The following is a 21,461-nucleotide window of genomic DNA, read 5'->3' as shown; positions in this document are numbered from 1 at the left end:
AACTCAGTCATCAAAATCTAATAAGCACAATTATATACAGAAGATCTACAATCTAATTGTTTATTCATTTGAGCTTGACAACGCTGTCACAATTTAGCATGCTAGTAGTATTCAATGACCCAAACGTTCAGTAGGCCTAATGGGCCTGATGATGAAATTCTTCATAATATCACAATACCTACATTTCTTATGTCCAACCATGGCTCATTTTGTGTCTGAATAAGTTTAGATTCTGCATCACATTGTTCGGTTAGACATTTCTACAGTTTCATGTCTTTCTTCACTATATAAAACAGTTTTGGCAAATTTATTCCATTAATTTGATTGAAATTAATAATCAAATTATTAATAAATAATTAGTAATTAGTACTTCATGTGATTTTCACAAATGACAATGAGGCTTTATCTTGTATACAAACATGAATGTTTATTATAATAATCATTTGGAACCTCCTCGCCTGCTTCAACAAAGATAAGATATAAAAATGTAAAGGAATACATCTACCAAACAACAATCCGATTATACTGTACATACGTATGGATTTGATCCCTCTAACAAAATAACTGCTTAGACCAAAAACAAACTTTACACAAAGAACAGCTGTGTGGCCTGTCAATACTTTAAAATAACTGCTGTCGACCAAACAACAATCCCATTATTATACTGTAGTGTACATAAGTATGGATTTGATCCCTCTAACTAAACAACTGCTTAGGCCAAAAACAAACTTCACACAAAGAACAGCCGTGTGGCCTGTCAACACTTTCAAATAACCGCTGTGCCTGTCAGTCACTGTCTCCGCCATCACTTATGATGCCCTGCAGATTGCTCCAGTCTGTTCTCCTGCCTCCTCTGGCTGTCTGACCTTCCCCATCACTATCAGAGCTGGATTTCACGGTGCGTGTATACGAATCCGATTGAGGAACATGCTCTTTCTGCCATGCTGATGCTCCCCGTTTAGGTCGACCTGGAGGAAAATAGTGATTTATTATAACAGTTTCCTTGTTCATATAGAAAACACAGCACACACCAACACGTACTTCTTTTATCAGTCAGCCTTGAAGAGACAGAACAAATCCTTCATATCATTGCTGTTGGGCAGAAACCTTTTATATGTATATTTGATTTTAAAATATATATATTTTATCAGTTTATTCCCTATTTTATATTTTGTCATACGAGAGTTTTACGCAAAAGTAGCTCTACAAGCTCAGCGACGTGCTGTGAGTTTAGTTGCTTGATTCAGTATTTAGATATATCATATTCATTTGATGACAGATTTTGTCCAAACATCATGCCAATCGGTACACATTATCTCTATAGTTATGTGATCATAATAGATCTGCCCGATTTTTCATATACCATCCTCCATCCTCATTGGCTAAGATTGGCTTCCAAAGTGTGCAGGAGTGGCCCATTTTGAACAAAATGCCTCAAATCATGAGCACAGCGTCCCATTTCTGGCCCACAATGAGCTACTGTACCTGCCCACATTTTTCTAGTTCAGACTACAGAACCAACAGGCACGAACCTATGTTGCTGCTATTTGAAAACAGTGTTGAATCGAAACAAACTACTTTTAAAGTGAATGCCATATTGTCGACAGGCAAAGTGGAGTAAAAGTATTTTTTCCCCGCAGAAACGTGGTCATTAGCATTTTCCAGTGCATTCTATGCACTAAAAGACATTGAAGAGTTGAACTAGGAACAAGGAAGCACGTCATAGGAGTCAAATATTTGGTGCCAGATCTCGGGATCAACTAACAGCATGGCTTCAATATGCATTTCAGACTTCATATAACCAGCGGCAGCTTGTGACATTAGTCAACAACAACGTCAATCGTCTATAACGTATATTATGCAAGAATCCATGACAGACATTGATTGGCCCAGCATGGTTATATGTCTGCTTCATCAATGAGCCACAACACAGCATTACAGTATGAAATCACACCTTCCTGGCCTGTCGCTTTCATGAGCTTGATTGCATTGATTTGTGGTCAATCAGTGATCAATAGAAAACTTCTGCAACAGTTATTTGTACATGCATTGCAAACATTGGTTCATCTTGTCCCCTGTTGCCATGTCCAAAAAGTGTTCTTCCGTCAGGGCAAAGACATAACCTGTGTACAGTATCAGAACTTCTTGCCGCCCAGGGCTACTGAAGCCTCCAGTAGGGGACAAAACTGTGCAACTTAATGAGACAAACAAATGTTATCCAAGCGTGGACACCACCCCAAAGGTTTTAAAAAACAACCAATATCCACCTGGAGTGATGATAATGTTGCTGACATCAAGTTCAGCCACCTCGTTAGCTCTCTCTCTCTTGCGTCGAACCTTTTTACACTTCTCAATAGTTGGTCGATCTGCAAAGGAAAGACAACGATGCCATTAGTCTTAAGACCAACCAGTTGCTGATCCGATGGTACAAGTTCAAGGTATGGTACGTTTACAATGTATAACAGATAAATAATGCACCCTTTTTTTTCTCTCTTTCTCTGTGTCTATCTATCCATCTATATATCTATGTGAGTATGTGTGTTTGTGCTGTCAAATGAGTTAACATTTTGTTATCTCCACATGCGTGTTAGGCTCTATTGCCCAACATACCTGAGGTTTACACCCCCCCCTCCACTAACCTTTGACCCCGAGATCTTCTAGCTCTTTGCTCAGAATAGCCACCATTTGTTTAACTGAACGACAGTCACCAAGGAGCTTCTTGTACACCATCCTCACACCACAGAGGTTGATGTAGTGCTTTAGCCTCAACACAGCTTTGTGTTTGTCCTGTGCAAGGAGTCGAAGAGAAACAGGTAGACATGCAAAAAGAACACGTCTTGCAACACTTGGCAATCTGTATGTCTATTGATATCTCAATATTTTGGGAATAGTTTCTCAATAGAAAATGGCAGATGTTTGATGAGACAATGGGTAATAAAACATATTTCAGAGCAAACATGCAAAGTTACAGCACATTATATATTTGATCTTATTATGATATCAAAAGGTGATCAAGAATACATTTTACACATTTTTTATTTGATATTAAAGCTCACCTTTGATGCTTCGGGCTTCACATTCTTTCCTTTTTTTCCAGTCTCCTTTTTGGTGCCACTGTTTTCACTCGCTGCGCTGTTGTTTTCTAGAGTGGAGTTACAATGAATTAAAGTCACTGTAGGTCCAAATATATCAAAATTGTAATCAAATTCCTTGCCCTGTTGTGATGTCTATATAAAAAAAGTCTCTTTGCTAGAGTTTTTAATCTTAAGTACATTTGAAGATTCAGCAGGAATACATTTTTCATGGGTTGAGCACATAATTGCTTTCATATTTACCCTTCTCCTCATCATCTTCCTCAGAAGAATCACTGCTGTTGTGGTTGGAAGTAGTTTCCTTCAATGGAATATGGTTGCATATTATTCATACAGAGAGCGTGAATGATAAGTTACTGCACATTCCAAATCTCACTATATTTTGTTGAAGATGGCCAACAATATTACATAGTGAGCGGTATTGCTTGAAGACTCACCTTTTCGGATTTAGACTTTACGTTCCTTCTTTTTTTTACAGTCTCCTTTTTCTCAGTGTCACTGGAGTCTTCTATAGAGGGGGGTGATGAGTCAGAGTCCTGTTTATGCTCCTCAGGTGTCTTCTGTTTAGATTCTTTTCTCTCCAGAGGCAGCTCTTCAAACCACAAAACAAAACAGTAAAGAATTCGTAAGCTCAAAATCTATTGAAATATAAAACCAATGCCAGTGAAACAAGAGCATCACATTCGGGTGTATATTATATATAGTACAGTACACCCATCAACGACGCTAACAATGACCTTGAGTGCAGAATGCTGAAACCCAAAGTTGTTCAGGCTATGTTAGTATTGAACTGCTGTATGAAGTTTATTCAAGTCAAGTTCAGTTCAAACTGGACCAAAGGAAGGTACAGTAGTCATGACAAGAAAATGTTTTGTTAACCACTTAAACCCTATATACTTTCTTTGTTACATGTCAAATAGCGAAACAGCAGATCTACAAGCTCACAATATCCTGAAGTAAAACGACAATTACATATTATTTACCTTTCTCGCCTTCTTCCTCAGAAGAGTCACTACTGCTGTCGTGGTTGGAATTGGTTTCCTTTATGGCGCCATTTTTCTTCCCATCATCACTGGATTTCTGTGATGGGGAAGGCTTCTCCATACTGGCATTCTGATCTTTCTTCACACCGCTTTTGTTATTTGTTCTACCTTTAGTCTTCTGTTTGTTAGATTTGCCATCCTGTGTAAAGGGTCAAAGACAACAGGTTGGCCCTATCTCAGTGTTCTAGTTTAATGAAGTGGAGTGTTTTCGACAGTGGGACAACCCTGAGCTAAAGCGGACTTATCTGTGGGTTTGTTGAGTGTGAACATTCAGATTGGGCCATAGAACTTTCAAGACGACAATCTATGTCTATTGCAAAGCACAGCATGATGTGCAGAATGGGTTCTGGGGGCATATTACTATGCAGAGAGCATACATGATAAGTTGAAGCACATTCCAGATCACACTATGTTATGTCGACGATTATTAAGTATAACAATATTACATTGTGAGCGGTATTACTTGAAGGCTCACCTTTTCTGATTTAGACTTGACGTTCTTTCGTTTTTTTACAGTCTCCTTTTTGTCCGTTTCACTGGCGCTGTCGTCTTCTAGAGAGGAGGATGATGAGTCAGAGTCCTGTTTAAGCTCCTCAGGTGTCTTCTGCTTTGACCCTTTTCTCTCCAGAGGCAGCTCTTCATACCACAAAACAAAACAGTAAAAAATGTGTGAGCCCAAAGTACATTGAAATTGAAAAACTATTGCCAGTGAAACAAGAGCATCACATTCGGGCGTATATATATATAATACAGTACACCCATCAACGACAGTAGCAATGACCTTGATTGCAGAATGCTGAAACCCAAACTTGTTCAGGCTATGTTAGTATTGAACTGCTGTATGAAGTTTATTCAAGTCAAGTTCAGTTCAAACTGGACCAAAGGAAGGTACAGTAAAAGTCATGACAAGAAAATATTTTGTTAACCACTTAAACCCTATATACTTTGTTATATGTCAAATAGCGCAACAGAGGAGCTACAAGCTCACAATATCCTGTGTTGCGACATGCTGGTAGATGTTTGCTGAATGTTTGTCTATTTTTCCAGAATGTTTTCACATATGAACACATGACCAGAATAGGGATGCCAGGCTAAAAGTGGTTATTGGACTGAAGAAAGAGCATTATCATAATAGATGCTGAAGTAAAATGACAATTACATATTATTTACCTTTCTCGCCTTCTTCCTCAGAAGAGTCACTACTGCTGTCGTGGTTGGAATCGGTTTCTTTTATGGCGCCATTTTTCTTTCCATCATCACTGGATTTCTGTGATGGGGAAGGCTTCTCCATACTGGCATTCTGATCTTTCTTCACACCGCTTTTGTTATTTTTTCTACCTTTAGTCTTCTGTTTGTTAGATTTGCCATCCTGTGCAAAGGGTCAAAGACAACAGGTTGGCCCAGTGTGCAACCTATCTATGTCCTGGCCTCACAGACTATCACCATCAGTTAGACAGTGTGTTCAGTGTAACTGCGTTGAGTGCAAGAGGGTGCAAGGGCTTGTATAGGTAGTAATAATAATGAGGAATGGACAGCATTTTGCTCACAATATTACATTGTGAGCGGTATTACTTGAAGGCTCACCTTTTCTGATTTAGACTTGACGTTCCTTCGTTTTTTTACAGTCTCCTTCTTGTCAGTTTCACTGGCGCTGTCGTCTTCTAGAGAGGAGGATGATGAGTCATGTTTAAGCTCCTCAGGTGTCTTCTGTTTTGACCCTTTTCTCTCCAGAGGCAGCTCTTCAAACCACAAAACAAAACAGTAAGAAATGTGTAAGCCCAAAATACATTGAAATATAAAACTATTGCCAGTGAAACAAGAGCGTCACATTCAGGTGTATAACGCTGAACACCCATTAACAATAAGCTCGACCTCGAGAGCAGAAAGCTGAAACCCAAACTTGTTCAGGCTATGTTAGTACTGAACTGCTGTATGAAGTTTAATCAAGTTTAATTGATACTGGACCAAACAAAGGTTTAGTAAAGTCATGACAAGAAAATGTAAACACTATATGTACACTTTGTTGTAAAACAAACAAATAGCCAGCCTATCTACAAGCTCACAATGTGCCGTGTTGCAAACTGGTAGATTTTCACAGAATGCTGGTCTATATGCCCAGAATATGGACGCAAGGTTGAAAATACCAAAATATATCCTGTAAAACGACAATTACATATCATTTACCTTTTTTGCCATCTTCCTCAGAAGACTTGCTACTGCCGTCATGGTCAGATGTAGTTCCCTTTATGGCGTCATTTTTCTTTCCATCATCACTGGATTTCTGTGATGGGGAAGGATGTTTTTCTGCACTTTTACGGCCCTTCGTCACCCCACTTTTATTTGCCGTTTTCCCTTTGATCTTCTGTTGGTTATCAGAGCTCTCATTTGTTTCCACCTCCATGCTTCCTTCACCGGCCATGTCTTCACCGTTGACCGTCTCATTCTGGTCCTCATCATCATCATCTCGACGTGGCGTCGACTCTGATGTTTTGCTCGTCTTCTTTCCGGCACTTTCCATTTCAGAAGCTTTGTCAAAGAAGTCAGAGAAAATATAAGATTTTTGCCACTGAGGATTTTACTGTGTATATTGAAAGCTAACCCCTAATGATACACAACCACTCATTATTATCACCAACCTGAAGAAGAGCTTAATAGACGAGATTTCTTTGCATGGGATACAGTTGTGTCATCTGCTTTCCCATCACTTGTCTCCTCATTTTCCTCTTCCCTCTTTCTCTTCTTTTGGGGGATCACGGCGGTGGCAGTTTTGACAGACTCACCATCTTCTTCATCCAGGTCCTAGAAGTAAAAGTTGTGGTTTGTTATTCACCAAATAAAATACAATATAAAAACATGCATACAAATTTGAGCAAAATCAACTATGACATTGAAGAATTGTATTCATGTTACCTGCATTTTCATCAGTTCCTCTTGAACCACCTTCTTCATGAACTGTTTGGCTTCCGGACTTAATGATTCACGGCCCACATGTGACAAATATTGCCGCCGTATAATGCCTAGAGTTAGGGCACTGAAATCAAAGTAAAGTTAAATTAGAAACGCAAAATCAAAAAGGAAACTGGTAATCCTCCAGACCAGGTATGTAATTATCAACCCGAACTGTGAATAGTGTCACTAAAAATACAAGCAGCAAAGAACACAATTTATTTCTATTGTAATCACATTGTACAGTATTGCAATGCTACTGCTACTACTAAGTTTATTATTTGCCAAGTGAATAGGACCTAAATTAGCATTCACACAGGCTGACTACAACACAATTATGATATTGACACATACAAGTAAATATATATATGTTTTTGCTTGTTGCAATAAATCACAATACTCAAATTTGTAAAAACTATTAATGTTCTTAAGTTACAGGTTAAGGCTAGCCCTATTCGTCACACGAGTGACACAACGGTGCCGCACAGTGAAAATAGCCGACCTGCAAGCTTACATTTTGTGTCGCTGAATGAAGCGTGGTGAGCTTTCAGATTGATTATTTTTATTGGCTATGGTAAAATAAAATGAAAAGGTAGGGTAAGTGTCAGTGATATATTTTGCTATAGTGTTTGTTCAATGACAGGGGTCTCTCTGTTTCTCCAGCTCTTTACAAAAAATACATTTTCAAGTGGGATGCCAATTTCAGCCAGCCAATCAGAAGAGAGTACCCATTTATCAGCTCCAATCTTATAGTGATCCAGTTAAAATGTTGTCTGCTCATTTCTTTGTTCATCACTTCCAATTTCACTTGTTTATCCTGTGCGAGTTCTCATTCCTGACTGGATAACATTGGTATCCCGACCAGAAATCTTCAAGAGATGCCAGGGAAACTCTTGTTACTGAGCAAACACTCTAGTCTAATAGCAATGATTACTATTAGAATATAAAGCTATTTAACACTTATTTAAACACAAAAATATCACTTACCCTACCTTTAATAATACAAAATAAAAATACGTAAAATAAACAACAGTCCCACAATGACAGACAGCCCTATGCGTGACAAGTTGCAGCTAGCCCCTTTCGGGACCCTGTTTACCTTTTTTATATTTGGGAAGGCTATACCGCCTTCCCAAATATAAAAAAGGTAAACAGGGTCCCGAAAGGGGCTAAGTTGCAGCCTGACAGCTGCTTGCAGACTGACTGCTGCCTACCCCCACAAGTGTTTTTGACAACAGACTTGTGTTGAAGCTTTGCTTTTAACATTAAACAACTCTTGTATTCTCAGACGTCCCCCTGCTCATTACAGTGCACACATTGTACAGCACACACACACACACACACACACACACACACACACACACACACACACACACACACACACACACACACACACACACACACACACACACACACACACACACACACACACACACACACACACACACAAGAGTTCATTTACAGACAATGTGCATGTATTCATCAACATCATCCAGCTGTAATGAAAAACTCGCAACGCAAAGATTCTTCTTAATCACTTTCAACCTGGCGTCCCTATATATTCATATATTCGACATAACATGACATATTTTCAGAGAATCCATCCTTGTGTTAACTTAAACAAGGGGGAAAACAAACACACACACACACACACACACACACACACACACACACACACACACACACACACACACACACACACACACACACACACACACACACACACACACACACACACACACACACACACACACACACACACACACACACACACACACACACACACACAACTACATATTAACATGCGTGTATTACCTGAGGTCTGGTGCATCACTCAGTTGTTGACCGACAAACGTCTGAATCTGCCTTTCTTCTTCAGACTCCATCTTTGCATTTGACGGAACTTTCACATTTGGCGGAATTTTCGCTGTCAGCGGAAGTGACGTCACCCTATACCAGTTTCCGGTCTTCTTCTTCTTTTTAATTTCCGGCAGAAAAAGACGCCCGTGGGCGTATTGCTGACTCCCACATGGACTCCCACTGTTGGTGTTAAGTATTGGCAGTGGTGAAAAGTAACTAAGTAGCCTATTAAGTACTCAAGTACTAATCTGTACTTAAGTACAATTTTGAGGTACTTTTACTTTAGTTGAGTATCTCAGAGGCAAATATTGTGCTTTTACTCTTTTCACTTAAAAAAACGTTTCAGGACAGGGACGTGCAGAGAATGTTAGAGGGGCAGGGGCTGAAGTCTCCAAAAGGGCACTTTTGGTGAAAATACAGAAAATAGCCGATCTCCAAGCGCTTTGAGATTGGTTATTTTCGGTGCGTGATGCCGCACTCAACTAAAGCTTTCAAGATTCAAGCCAATACTGGAGATGCAATTCTTTCAACATAAAATGCTTGCATTCAAGTTCAGGAGAGTTCGGAAAAGGCAATTCTCTTGAACGCTGCATTCAGGTACGGCAGGGCTACTCAACTTAAGATGGCTCAGGGGCCACTCAGCAAAATACCAAAAGTCCAAGGGGCCGCAAGCTAAAAATGACGGTCCTATTTTGGATTTTTCGATTTTGTAACACACACTACACATTGTTATTGTTATAAGAAAATGTACATTTTGACATCATATTCTTTTCACTGTACCTGTTCAATTTGTGTGTCCAGTGGCATCAGTTCAGCAAAAGCTAAGGTATGGCAAGGTTAGGGTTGCCAACTCCCAGAGATTGAAATAAGGGACACCTATCCGCGCGGCCCAAAAAAATTGGGGGTCAAACCCCCCCAAAAAAAACGAAATGCATAGAAAACTATGCATTATACCTGTAATAATTGACGCACCTGTATGTATGTCTGTTTGTTTTTGAATTTTTTTTAGCAACCCATATATTTGAACGGAAATGTATATTTTTATCCTGTGCTTAAAAAAAATAAATAAATTCAGGTGGGTAAAAGGGCAGGGGCTCAAGCCCCCTTTGATGTCTATGTGTGCACGTGCCTGTTTCAGGATGACAATGACAATTCAGTTCAAGTTCTAGAGACACAATCTCAATATAACTATATGATCTCAACATGGCCATGAAAAGGCTTTCCAATGATGTAAACAACCATCAAAAACTAAACTAGCTCTGCATAGATAGAGGAACAGCAGCAATATTTAAGGCCAACAACAATAAATAAAAATAATAATAATAAAAAATTGAAAATTGTATAAACCTTCTTTGTGCAAAAGCATTACGTAATGGTCAAACCCTGAAATAATTTACATATGGCAGTCTTTGGTGTTGGGACAGTGTAGTTTATAGTTGAACATGGAGCAAATAAAAAACATTGTCATGACAAGTCCTGGTGACTATTGACTAATGATGACTATTATACTTATATAAAATGTACCTATATTTCATCCTAATAACTATTTTTTAATCGAATGCACTGTTTTCTTATTATACGACTCCCTGTACATGTCCATGACTATTATACTTACATAAACAATTAATAACTGTATAAAAATTACCTATATTTCATCCTAATAACTATATATTTTAATCAAATGCACTGTCTTCTTATTATACGACTCCCTGTACATGTCCATGACTATTATACTTACATAAACAATTAATAACTGTATAAAAATTACCTATATTTCATCCTAAAAACTATATTTTTTAATCAAATGCACTGTCTTATTATACGATTCCCTGTACATGTCCATGACTATTATACTTACATAAACAATTAATAACTATAGAAATTATCTATATTTCATCCTAATTATATTTTTTAATCGAATGTATGCTATCGCTGCCATCGGCAGTGACAATTATATTTGATTTTGAACAAAATTATCATTTTTTTGTGATTGCTGCTTAGAGTATGTGTGTGAATTGATTGTCTGATTATTTTTCTTTTGTTAAATGTCTTGTATTTGTTTACAGTATTGTACTACTGTCTTTAGGACCCCCTCGAAAACAAGATGCTACATCACAAGGGGTTATTCCTAATAAAGAATTTCAATCATCACCGCACACATTCTGCCACCTTCTTTATCTCCTCCTTTATTGCTCTGCGGCACTCAGAGATCCCCAAGGCTATGCCCACGTGACACGTCCACCTCCTCCCTCAAGGACGTTTTGGCTGCCACATGACATCAACAGCCTGCCCTCCACATCCACGTGCTGGAACCCATTAAAAAAAAAAAACACCCTTCTTCCAGCCAGGTCTACTCTGTATAGTGTTTCCAGTGTCATTTTACCATTGAGCTATTTAAAAGCATTTAAAAGCAATTTGTCATTTCAGTGAGCTACCAAGAGTATTCAGACACATGCTTCCCGTTTTTAAATACAGTATATGTGATGGCTTCACTGTAATTATAATGGGTTAACTCATAAAATGAAATGTGCTTAACCATAAAAGACTTTTGTAATTAACTGAGGGTGTACAATTGATATACAGTTTGTCCCTATAGTAAGCCTACTGTACATAAGAATCAATTAAAGATTGTGCTGTTTCAGACTAGAGGTTACAGTAATACGTGTTCTAATATCTTGCATGTACTTAAATGCATTAACCATACGTACACAGAAAATGATTCAAGCCATTTATTTAGAACATTTGCATGACCACTGACAAAGAAATGTTGGACGGAAGTTACAATAGTGCATATCGGCAGGTATCCTAAGTGGTCATTCAAAAACAGTGTGAACTACATACTGCTCTCATTCATGCATTTAAATAATTCTGAGTGATTAGGACGTGCCATTGATCAATTCAATGAGTGTCCTCTCCCTGAGGGAAATGAAAATACTAAAATGTGTGAAATGTTCAACTCATTTTGTAATACATTTTTAGTGGCTCGGTATCAATAAGGAGACTATAGTCGCATGTTTGACACATGCCATAAATAAAAGAAAAAAGGTGGGGGAAAATCATCAAATTACTACCTAACCAAATGTACACAGAATTGCATAAAATAAAAATAAAACTACCAGACAATAAATTAAGTTAATAAATTAATACAAAACACACGTCTTGAAACAAATAAAGTATCAATAATAACTTAAATAGGAAAAAGGAAAAAAACAACAAAAGGTGTGCCGCTCCGCACTCACATTTACAGACAGTTCCCACCTGGCAAACAAAAAAATGACTGCCTCATTTTATTCCAGTGTTAACGTACCAACGATTAAATGTATATCGCCTCCTCTGCTCATCAGTGTGTTATGGTGTTCCAACCCAAGTAACAACTATGCACCTAATGGCTTTCACATCACAACCTGAATGAAAAGTATTAGATGAACAATACAGTGGCGGGCTCTTAGTGCACGTTGTTAACAGCAGGGATAGGGGTTGAGGGATTTAAAACCCTGTTGGTGACTGAGGGGGCTATTCCTCATATTAAAACAAATAATATTCACATAACGTCTTCCATGTGCCCTGTAATTTGCCATTTTAAGAAATTACAAAAACGTTTTATTTTGTAAACATAATGGAAGCTATTTGTTCTTCCACGTCTTTCTTACGTCAACAAGTCAGCCACATCAAAATGACTGATGTGGCTTTTTGAGACATTTATGGCAAATCCATGCTATTGCTATAATCAAGATCGTCCTTAATATTTCATATTGCTAGGCTCCACCAAGAACACTTGTACATTCATTCTCCCATGCCATACCATGCCACTAGTCCTTGTACACAGTCTGTTGGCCGTGTCCTCTCTCGTCATGCATGATATGCCTCCTGACGTGGATGCGTCGGACTCGCCTGTCTCCTCCGCTGGCACCCTCTTCTTCCGATTGGCCGGAGGAGTCTAAAAGGGCCAGACCTCCAGGACCTGTTCCTCTACCATTTTCATAGATGAGGATGTTAAGGGTTTCTTCAAAGATGCGCGCCTCAGGAAACTCAACCTAAATAAACCCACACACACAGATTAAGAAAAATTGTTACCCGGCTGTATGCCAAAAGGCCCTTACACACAGGACCTTCAGAAAAGCTTCACCGTTTCATATTCCACAGAAACACCAAATAATCAGGACGTCATACATGTGGAAAGAACAAAACAGAAAGAAAAAAATAAGAAAAGTACTATAGAGTTGCGTTTCTTCTGACCCCAAAGACTACGGAAAAAAGTATGCCTGAGTGGCTGAGAGATGGATGAGAGCTGTGATACAGAACAGAGAGACAGATGACTGCATCTCAAAATGTACGCTGTGAAATGGGGTGTTCATCTGAGCAAACCTGTTAAGATATTCACAACCCCCATCTGCAAAGTTGCCATTTAGTATGGTGCATAATTGAACTTCATTTGGTCCTTTGAATTTAATTGGTTGATGACAAACAAACGCAGTGTTCTGAAATAAATTATATCCTGCTTACTTTGGTCTGTTTCTTCTCTGTGGCATACACTATGGAGGTGCAACAAACTTCAGCAATTTTGCGGCCTTCACCGTAGAATGACCAACAGCAGATCTCATCCCCCAGCACATCCTTCACAAACAGGACTCTGCCATTAAAGCGTAGCCCAAGCTTGTCAAAGAGCTCAATGTTCTTCAGCAGGTTATCGTCAGAGTTACTGGTAATAGAGAAAAACAAGAAAGGCCAAGACGTTATCAGCAGACACTTAACTCTCTCAATGCCAAGAATGCCAAGAACGACTTATGACGAGACATCGTCATAACGCCCTGGCTGCCAAGAACGACTTATGACGACTCTTCCCCAATTTTTTTTTTTATTTGTTTGAAAAAAAACGTTCAGAACCCAAGATATCGTGATCCGAAGATTCGCTGCTCCATTCACTTCTTGGTTAACTTATTACTTAAAAAGGCTGTATCTCGGCTCCTGTGCACTTTTTTTTTTACTATGTATTTTTGGCCGAGACATGCCATTTTCAAAGGCGTATAAAATTGAACGGGGAGGTTGCGATGACATTTTTTTGTTTCTTTGCGGAAGCACAGTGAAACCCACTGTGATTAGCAACCATCAGGGGATCGATCATACTGGAGACAAATATTCTGTGACTACTTGAAAAAGGTAAGAAATTTGAAAAATCGGCAGTGGGTGCACGCAGCCAGAAATAAGTCTGGAAGTAAGAGAGTTAAGCTCTAGTCATTCTACATCAAAGCAGTGCAATCTTCTACAGGTGAAATCCAAATGGACAGACGGAGTGACAATGCTTTTGACTTCAGTTTTTCACATTCTGTCCGAGCCATCCATCTTCAGCCTCAATTCTTACCTGGTGTAAGAATATTTGTTGTTTCCCCTGTTGTTCTGCAGTTTTACGACAGGCTGCGGAGACAGGGGGAAAGAAATACAGAGGAGACTTAATGTTCAGTTGCAGGAAGATGTTAATGTTTGCAAATGGAATAGATATTCTATGGAGATGACCTAATCTCAAAATGCTGGTGAAGGCCTGAGGAGCTGAAACACATCCGTTTGTCACTTTATAAATCTCTTCTGGATGAACACATATTTCCTTGAAGGTGTACAATTATATCGAGTATTACTTTGATATTAACTAAATCAAAATGACAGGCCTGCAAATTTGATGGATCAGTTCAGTACTCTACTACCAGCACATCTTTTCATCAACTTGCTTATCTGAACCCCGGAACTAAATATCCTATATTAAAGGTTTAATGACATTCACTTTTACACCACATTCAAAGTCTTTGTCCTGGTCCTTCAAAAGTGTACTTCAAAAGTGTACAAAAAGTTTTAAGTGAAAATTCCATTCCAGTGATCAATGGCAGGTGTTTTTCTCTCACATTTCTAAAGCCTTTTCAACTGCAATGAAAAAAGAAATCTTTGCCTGCGGGTGTCGCTGGTGAGGGATTTTGCCTGTCAATCATCGCCTCTGCTCCGCCCCCCCCAAAGGAAAGGATAGGGGAGGGGAGGGGCGAGGAGGAGAGTGGGCGGGATTAATCGACTGTGACCTCACTCGAAGGGCCAAGCTCAGATTACTTTTCAGCCTAATTATTCAGAAAACCCCAGACCACAGAAAATCCACTGAATGTTCTAAGTTCAGGTTTTTTGGGTGTAATTGAAGTCATAAAACCCCAAATAAAACATTGAAAATAAAAAAGTGAAAATGAATGTCATGATACCTTTAAAATTGTCTACTGGGAGGACCGGACAGCCGGCGGATATCTCCATATATGGACATATCCATCAGATCGGTGGTGAAACGTTAACTCTAGTTGTATAAAATCAGTTAAAAGTTGAATCTGCATCTATATACCATGGCTGTGGAAAATATTTGTTTCTGATTGGCTGGCAGGTGTCCACTTATAGTGTAAATCGGGACCCCTAAAAAGGTAGGCACAGTCAATATTTTAATTCTGAATTAATTCAATAGTCATGTAACCGAAACTGCAAGTACCCACAACAGCAAAAATAAATAGCAGCTGTTTGTTGGACAAGAAAGCTTTTGTATGGTGTTTTATTGCTGTGCTGAAGCCAAGCATTCAAGAACAGGGGTTGTCCTTACAGCATGTGTATGTATGAATCTATTGATGTCTTCCCCTCACAAGTAGACCAGTCACAGCTCACGCCACTATGAGCATGATTTCACAAACCAGAATCACCTCTGGCCACAGACGAATGCAGCATGAACTGGGTACACAAGGTTTTACTCTGGCAAAACCTGAACATACTGACGTATGATTCAGACCCTCAGTCGCTTAAGATGGTGGGTCTGACCACGTGAGACTAAGGTCAGGGTTAAGTCTCATTTATTCTCTGTCCCACGACGGTGTCGTTCTTATAAAATAGCAAGCTTGTGATCTTGTAGGTCTGCTATTTGTCGCATGACACTGCCGAAGTGTGAATTGGGCTAAAGGATGTGGGGAGGCATTCACCATGATTAGCTGCTACTGTAGCAGACGTGAAAGGCTGCAGGCTCCCAGGCACCGAAAGTGGAAACCACATCCATGAATAAAAGTCAAAGGCTTATAAACAAGAATACCCTGAAGAAGACAAAACTGTGCATTTTGTTTATTATAACTGCTTTTGCATTTAGCAAATTCCCTTTTTTTTACTTTGATAGTTGAGTGTCACAATTAAAATAAAATAAAAATCCACAATTATTGAAAGAATAAATGCAAACAGTCTCTCTTTCCGTTTCTTTGGTAAGTGGCCAGGGCATATTATAATACCCATCCTACCTTCACTCCTAAAGATGTCAAAACCTTACCTTCCTACAGGTTGCAATCATCCTCTGTTCCTCTTTGGCAGAGGTAATCATTGGGATGCGACACACGCTTTCATAGACATCCTTTTGTTTCTGCAAGCAAATAGAGACATGTGATTGGAGTGGGCACATTGTTTGTGTCAACTGTTTTAGATCACAGAAAGATCTGCTACTGTCATCTTTTAAAAGCAGGCTTAAGACCTAATTTTCCCAGGCATTTGTTAGTTTTGGTGTGCGTGTGTGTGTGGATGGCAGGCATACTTTGTATATATTTTTATAATGTTTCAATAATGATTTTGTCTTTGAGAATCAAATTGAAGTCTACCTGGTATGAAATGTGCTAAACCAATAAGATTGACTTGCCTTGGAAAAGTTCCTACTATCAATGTACACTTGAGCAATTTATTTCGGCTGAATAACTGGGGGACACTTGCTTACAGTACCTGCATGGCAGTGAGACAGTGTTGGATGAGTCCCTGTACTCTGTAGTACTGAGCCTCTTTCAGAATCTCTTCGAGCTCTCTGTGCTCATCAGGAAGTGGCACTGAGCCATCTCGCAGGAAGTTCAAAACCAGTGCAAAATGCCGCCCACAGCGATCCAACACTACCCATCCTAGAAGAGGGAAAGAAATGATCTAAGGCATTTGCATTCTTCTTCTCACCGGTTTATGTTAATGCATGTGATGGTACTTGGCTCCCGATTAGGGCTGGGTACCAAAATTCCACACCTTTATGGCACAGAGTGAACTGATTTGATACCGTCGAGTACCAAAAAATGCATTGTCATTTGATACCAAAGATACCTACAGCCAAATTAAATGTACACTCTGTATTACGTGTTGCATAAAAAAAAAGAACTGATACAAGCTCCACTTAAGCGTTGTCATCTTGTAGATCTGTTTCTATCGCAAGGCATGCAGTAAAAACACTACGTTACACCCAGAGGCGGAGCTCACATGTTGTTGTATTGAGAGGTTGGACTACAGTATGTGTAGTATAGGTGTAATAAGAGATCAAATGTAAATAAAACATCGCTACAAGACCGACAAGGTGAATTTTATGAAACACTTGAACGTGCATTTAAGACCATAACATTGCTCCATGGTGGACTGCAGTGTGCACATCAACCTTTCCCAAAGGCTGCTAAATAAGTACTTACAGGTTGTGCATAACAGCATATCTGCGTTACGGACATTTCCCCCTCTTTAATCATCCCTGACCAAACAGATTTGTCACTGTATGAGTAAAGCCCTATTTGCACTGGATTAGTATTATCTGGGAACCTCTGTGTCTTATGTGGCGCAGGATAAGCAAACACTTGAAATTTACAGACATTATCCTCAAAAGAATGTGTGCACTCTCTGAGTTAGGATGGGTTAGTTACATAGACATTATGTATTTGCTCTGATTGAACTCATTCTGATTAGAGTGCCAAGTTTTTATTTTCTTGATAGTCAATGTGCCATATATTATCAACATTACATTAAATTAAATTATGACACATCAAAATAAAAATATTTTGATAACAGATCTCCGAGACCCCAGTCAGAGTTTGAATGTAGAATTATGTGTAGGATGTAATTTGTAATTCAATTGACTAAGTTTTAAATATTTTATTGTAAAAGAAAAATCCTCTGTGTGCCAGTGATCGTTGGCACCGGTGCCTAAGGTTGCCTACCCCTGCTAAATAAAGTAATCTGGCCCTGCCGCCCGAGGCATTTAATCATTTTCATTGACCGGCATATCATGTCCTTGGAACAATATTTGTGTTTCTGCTGTTCTTTCTATGAGAAAATGTCTGAATGACGCAATGGTCATTCATGAAATGATGCACAATTAAACAAACAATCGAACCATGTACCAGAGCAGAGGCGTTGGAGATTGCCAGAACTTCAGAGGCAGGCAGTGCATCCCATCTCCTATATTATGGTACTGATTATAGATTAGAGTTTAGTGCGTGCGTAATACGCGTCTGGAAAGCTAGGCTATTGTCTTGTCACCAGCTCGAACTGCGCAAGGCTGATCGCATAGGGGGTGCAGAGTGGTTAAGGCGTGTACCACATAGGCTGATGCCTGACAGCGAGTCCAGGATTCGATTCCCGAGCCTGTCACTACCCAAATCTGTCTCCCTGTTTCCTGTCAATCTTCACTGTCTGTGAACTATCAATTTCAAGCTTCAACAAGTTACAATCCCAGTTAGTCCTGTCTGGAACCACTGCTCTGTATTTTAAAACGGGATTAATTACGGTATACTGCAGGTCCGTAGTAATGTTACAGACCCAAGTTTGACAACAAAAGGATCTCTGCTCATCAGAAAGAAAACATACACTCACCTTCTGAGTCTATGGTGACCTCTGTACCACCATTGCAAATGCTCCTCAACAAGCTATCCTCTTTGCTTAGTGTCTGAACGGTGGTATAATGCAGCGAGCCACCGACGTTCAGCTTGACATACTTGCTCCCAAGCAGACCACGTATAGTAATACCATGCTCCCCTGTGTCCTGGCAGGCAGAATGGGGAACAGTGCCAGAGACAGCAGTCATACTGCTAGCTGAGGCCTCAGCAGACATGGAGTTTGAGAGTTGCTGCTGCAAAAAGACAAAAAGATGATAAGGCTGATGGGTCAATAAGTTATTTTATACAATAACAGTTATTTCATTTCTATAGCGCTTTTCAAACATATGCACGTTCACGATAATTTTAAAAATAATCTTAGTGTAAAAAATATATAGCGATTGTCAAACAGAAATTGCAGCTGCTTTGCAACTATACAGAAGCTGGACTGCAATGCAATAACAGAATTGAGCGTGCGTGCACATGTGAAAGGGTGAGAGCATATGGGTGGGATACGAACCCTGGTCCAGGTAAGGGAAGGGGGTTGGAGTTGGGTCCCAGTTGGATATGGACCCTGGTTGGTGTAAGACGCAGGAAGTGGTCTGGACAGGTACAGGATTACAAATAAACTATCTAGTCAGTATTCATTCCTAAACCAGTACAACCAAATAACTTCACTACTACAAAGGCCAACTTGAAGAAATGTCTTCAATCGCCTCTTCAAAGTTACATACAGCTTCTTTTGTCGTAAGATGGTGTGTCATGCGTCACATTTTCTGTGTGAAAATCAGTTATTTCTGGCTTGCGAGTGACACATCATACTAAACACAAATGAAACATCAAGTGTGAATGCAGCACATGGTTTTACTTGCTATTTAGTTCAAAGATCTCAGTTCATGTAGAACATTCGGGGCTTATTATATACAATATCTAAAGAAAACGGAAAATCAGATCCTCAAAATACCTCAAAATTGTACTTGAGTAATTCCAATTTTCAATAATGTTACTTCTACTCCACTAAATCTCAAAGGCAAATATTGTACTTTTACTCCACTACATTTATTTGAAAACTTTAGTTACTAGTTACTTTGCAGATTTTGATTATTATTACAAAATAAATATTACCCACTTCAGCCCTATATCCATTTCAGCCATTTGAAAATAGCAGATCTACAAGCTCAAACAATGAGCTATTTTCAAGAGATTTTTATACATTTTATTCGTTTGAAAACTTGCCATTCTGCATAATGAGTACTTCCTACTTTTGGTACTTTAAGTACATTTTGATACCACTTTTCTACTTTTACTTGTAACTTTTTTCTACATTGCAGTATTGATACTTCTACTTAAGTAAAACAAATTCAAATAAAAGTACTTCTTCCACCACTGCTTTCATGTTCCTTTATCTCCACATACAGTATTAGGTAGCCTGAAGTTAGCCAACATTAGCCAGCAACTACAACAACTGCTAACTGTGGTCAAAACCCTTATAACTAACATGGATAACGTGTTTCTGAACTTACCACACCAAACATCCAAGGGATTGGCTTTAAATACAGGTTAGAGTTTGCAGAAATGATCAATGGTCAAAAACAAGGATGATCCACACAGGCTGCATTTAACAACACAGCTAGCTTAGCTTAGCTTAGCGTTAGCTTACTGATGTTTTAAATAGCATCCCTGCTTTAAGTGCTAAATATCAAAGCAGTTAATGCTGTCTTTGTGGCAGGTTACCCTGACAGCAGCCTTCTTCCGTTCTGCGCGAAACCAGCAGCTTTAAAAGAAACGAAATGGAAATAATAACAATAATGAAGAACAAACCAGGTCAACTATAGACTGAAATATTAAGGACTGGTTTCTCCTGCTTCTCTTCCGGCTATCAGTGTTGCCATGTTTTGTGACATCAATAAGCAACTAGGTCCATGAAAACAAGCCCAAAAGAAGCAACTTAGGCCACATGAGCACCTATGCATACAAGCTCACAAAGCGTTGCGTGAACTTATAGAGCTGCTATTTAAAAAAAATCTTGCAATAAAATGTGGAATATTTGGAATATATTTTGTATCATTCTAACAACAGAAATGCTCCCTGGGCACAAAACATTTTCATGGAAATATTTGAGAACCACTGGTTTAAATGATAATAAAAATAATAATAATGGAAGCAAGTCTATATAAGCAAGTACAATTTAGAAACAAGCCCAAAAAACTGCAACCCGCAACAAAGCAAAATGTACAAGCAACTTTACTGAAAAAGAAGCCCAAAGTGGCTTATAATAAGCGGACATGGCAACAATGCCACTTATTCTTCTTCTATGAGGCTTTTACACAAACTACTATACTTAGAGAAGTGCATTAGTGCCACCTTCTGGAGATCTGGGAATACAGTACAATGCTCTGACTGGTTTCAAAATAATCAGTGGTGTAAAGTAACTACTCAAGTACTATACTTAAGTAAAATGTTGTGGTATTTTTTACTTTACTGGAGTATTTCCCATTTTCAGTACTTTTATTTCTACTATGAAATGGGACATTCTGCATAATGAGTACTTTTACTTTTACTTTAAAAAATGTTAGTACTTTTTCCACCACTGAAAATTATGTAAAAATATAGCCTATAATATATAATATAATATCGGGATAATATAATATATGTATGTTTTTTTTTCACTGGTTATGTAGCCTATTTTTCATTCTTATATTCTATTTGACATAAAGAAAAAACAACAACATTGTGTATCTTAGTAAAACCAGGATACATTTTTTTTTTTAAAGTTATAAATAAAACTTTTTTACACCATTCAACAGAGACTTTATTTCAAGTTCAGCAAATCAATTTACTGCCTTCAAAAGTGTGTATTTTTTATATAA

The 21,461-nt window shown here is 38.7% G+C and overlaps 2 protein-coding genes across 5 annotated transcripts; both read right to left on the bottom strand.

The window, feature by feature from the left end:
• Positions 1-448: 448 nt before the first annotated feature.
• hirip3 (HIRA interacting protein 3) lies at positions 449-9,020 on the bottom strand. Of its 2 annotated transcripts, XM_080446293.1 has the most exons (14): positions 8,897-9,020; positions 7,046-7,166; positions 6,772-6,934; positions 6,320-6,661; positions 5,720-5,874; positions 5,306-5,504; positions 4,611-4,771; positions 4,076-4,274; positions 3,530-3,684; positions 3,336-3,393; positions 3,057-3,142; positions 2,640-2,787; positions 2,268-2,366; positions 449-968 (listed from the first exon to the last, which is right to left on the bottom strand). In XM_080446293.1, the coding sequence occupies exons 1-14, from the start codon at positions 8,965-8,967 to the stop codon at positions 787-789; spliced, it is 2,139 nt and encodes a 712-aa protein (XP_080302419.1). In that variant the 5' UTR covers positions 8,968-9,020; the 3' UTR covers positions 449-786. The 2 variants fall into 2 exon arrangements, with proteins under 2 accessions (XP_080302419.1, XP_080302420.1); XM_080446294.1 differs by lacking the exons at positions 5,306-5,504; positions 5,720-5,874.
• A 2,636-nt stretch (positions 9,021-11,656) lies between these two features.
• kctd13 (potassium channel tetramerization domain containing 13) lies at positions 11,657-20,459 on the bottom strand. 3 transcript variants are annotated; one of them, XM_080446742.1, is made up of 8 exons: positions 20,115-20,459; positions 19,108-19,193; positions 18,590-18,842; positions 16,700-16,869; positions 16,260-16,349; positions 14,301-14,353; positions 13,445-13,640; positions 11,657-12,975 (listed from the first exon to the last, which is right to left on the bottom strand). In XM_080446742.1, the coding sequence occupies exons 3-8, from the start codon at positions 18,825-18,827 to the stop codon at positions 12,751-12,753; spliced, it is 972 nt and encodes a 323-aa protein (XP_080302868.1). In that variant the 5' UTR covers positions 18,828-18,842; positions 19,108-19,193; positions 20,115-20,459; the 3' UTR covers positions 11,657-12,750. The 3 variants fall into 3 exon arrangements, with proteins under 3 accessions (XP_080302868.1, XP_080302867.1, XP_080302869.1); XM_080446741.1 differs by having other exon boundaries at positions 18,590-18,845; positions 19,112-19,193; XM_080446743.1 differs by having other exon boundaries at positions 19,112-19,193.
• Between the last annotated feature and the right edge of the window lie 1,002 nt (positions 20,460-21,461).

This window comes from Gymnoscopelus braueri, assembly GCF_963280865.1.
Source record: "Gymnoscopelus braueri genome assembly, chromosome: 13".
Taxonomy (NCBI): Eukaryota; Metazoa; Chordata; class Actinopteri; order Myctophiformes; family Myctophidae; genus Gymnoscopelus; species Gymnoscopelus braueri.
The sequence above is the reverse complement of the archived record's forward strand: the minus strand, read 5'-3'. Positions and strand labels throughout refer to the sequence as shown.

Excerpts from the sequence above, each read along its gene's own strand:
- hirip3 (XM_080446293.1), bottom strand. The coding sequence starts at position 8,967 with ATGGAGTCTGAAGAAGAAAGGCAGATTCAGACGTTTGTCGGTCAACAA. Across the intron at positions 6,935-7,045 it reads AGGAACTGATGAAAATGCAG|GACCTGGATGAAGAAGATGG; the intron begins GTAACATGAATA and ends TTTTACTTCTAG. Across the intron at positions 5,505-5,719 it reads TCAAGTCTAAATCAGAAAAG|GATGGCAAATCTAACAAACA; the intron begins GTGAGCCTTCAA and ends CCCTTTGCACAG.
- kctd13 (XM_080446742.1), bottom strand. The coding sequence starts at position 18,827 with ATGTCTGCTGAGGCCTCAGCTAGCAGTATGACTGCTGTCTCTGGCACT. Across the intron at positions 13,641-14,300 it reads AACAAATATTCTTACACCAG|TAACTCTGACGATAACCTGC; the intron begins GTAAGAATTGAG and ends CTCTATTACCAG. Across the intron at positions 12,976-13,444 it reads CAGAGAAGAAACAGACCAAA|GTTGAGTTTCCTGAGGCGCG; the intron begins GTAAGCAGGATA and ends GGGTTTATTTAG.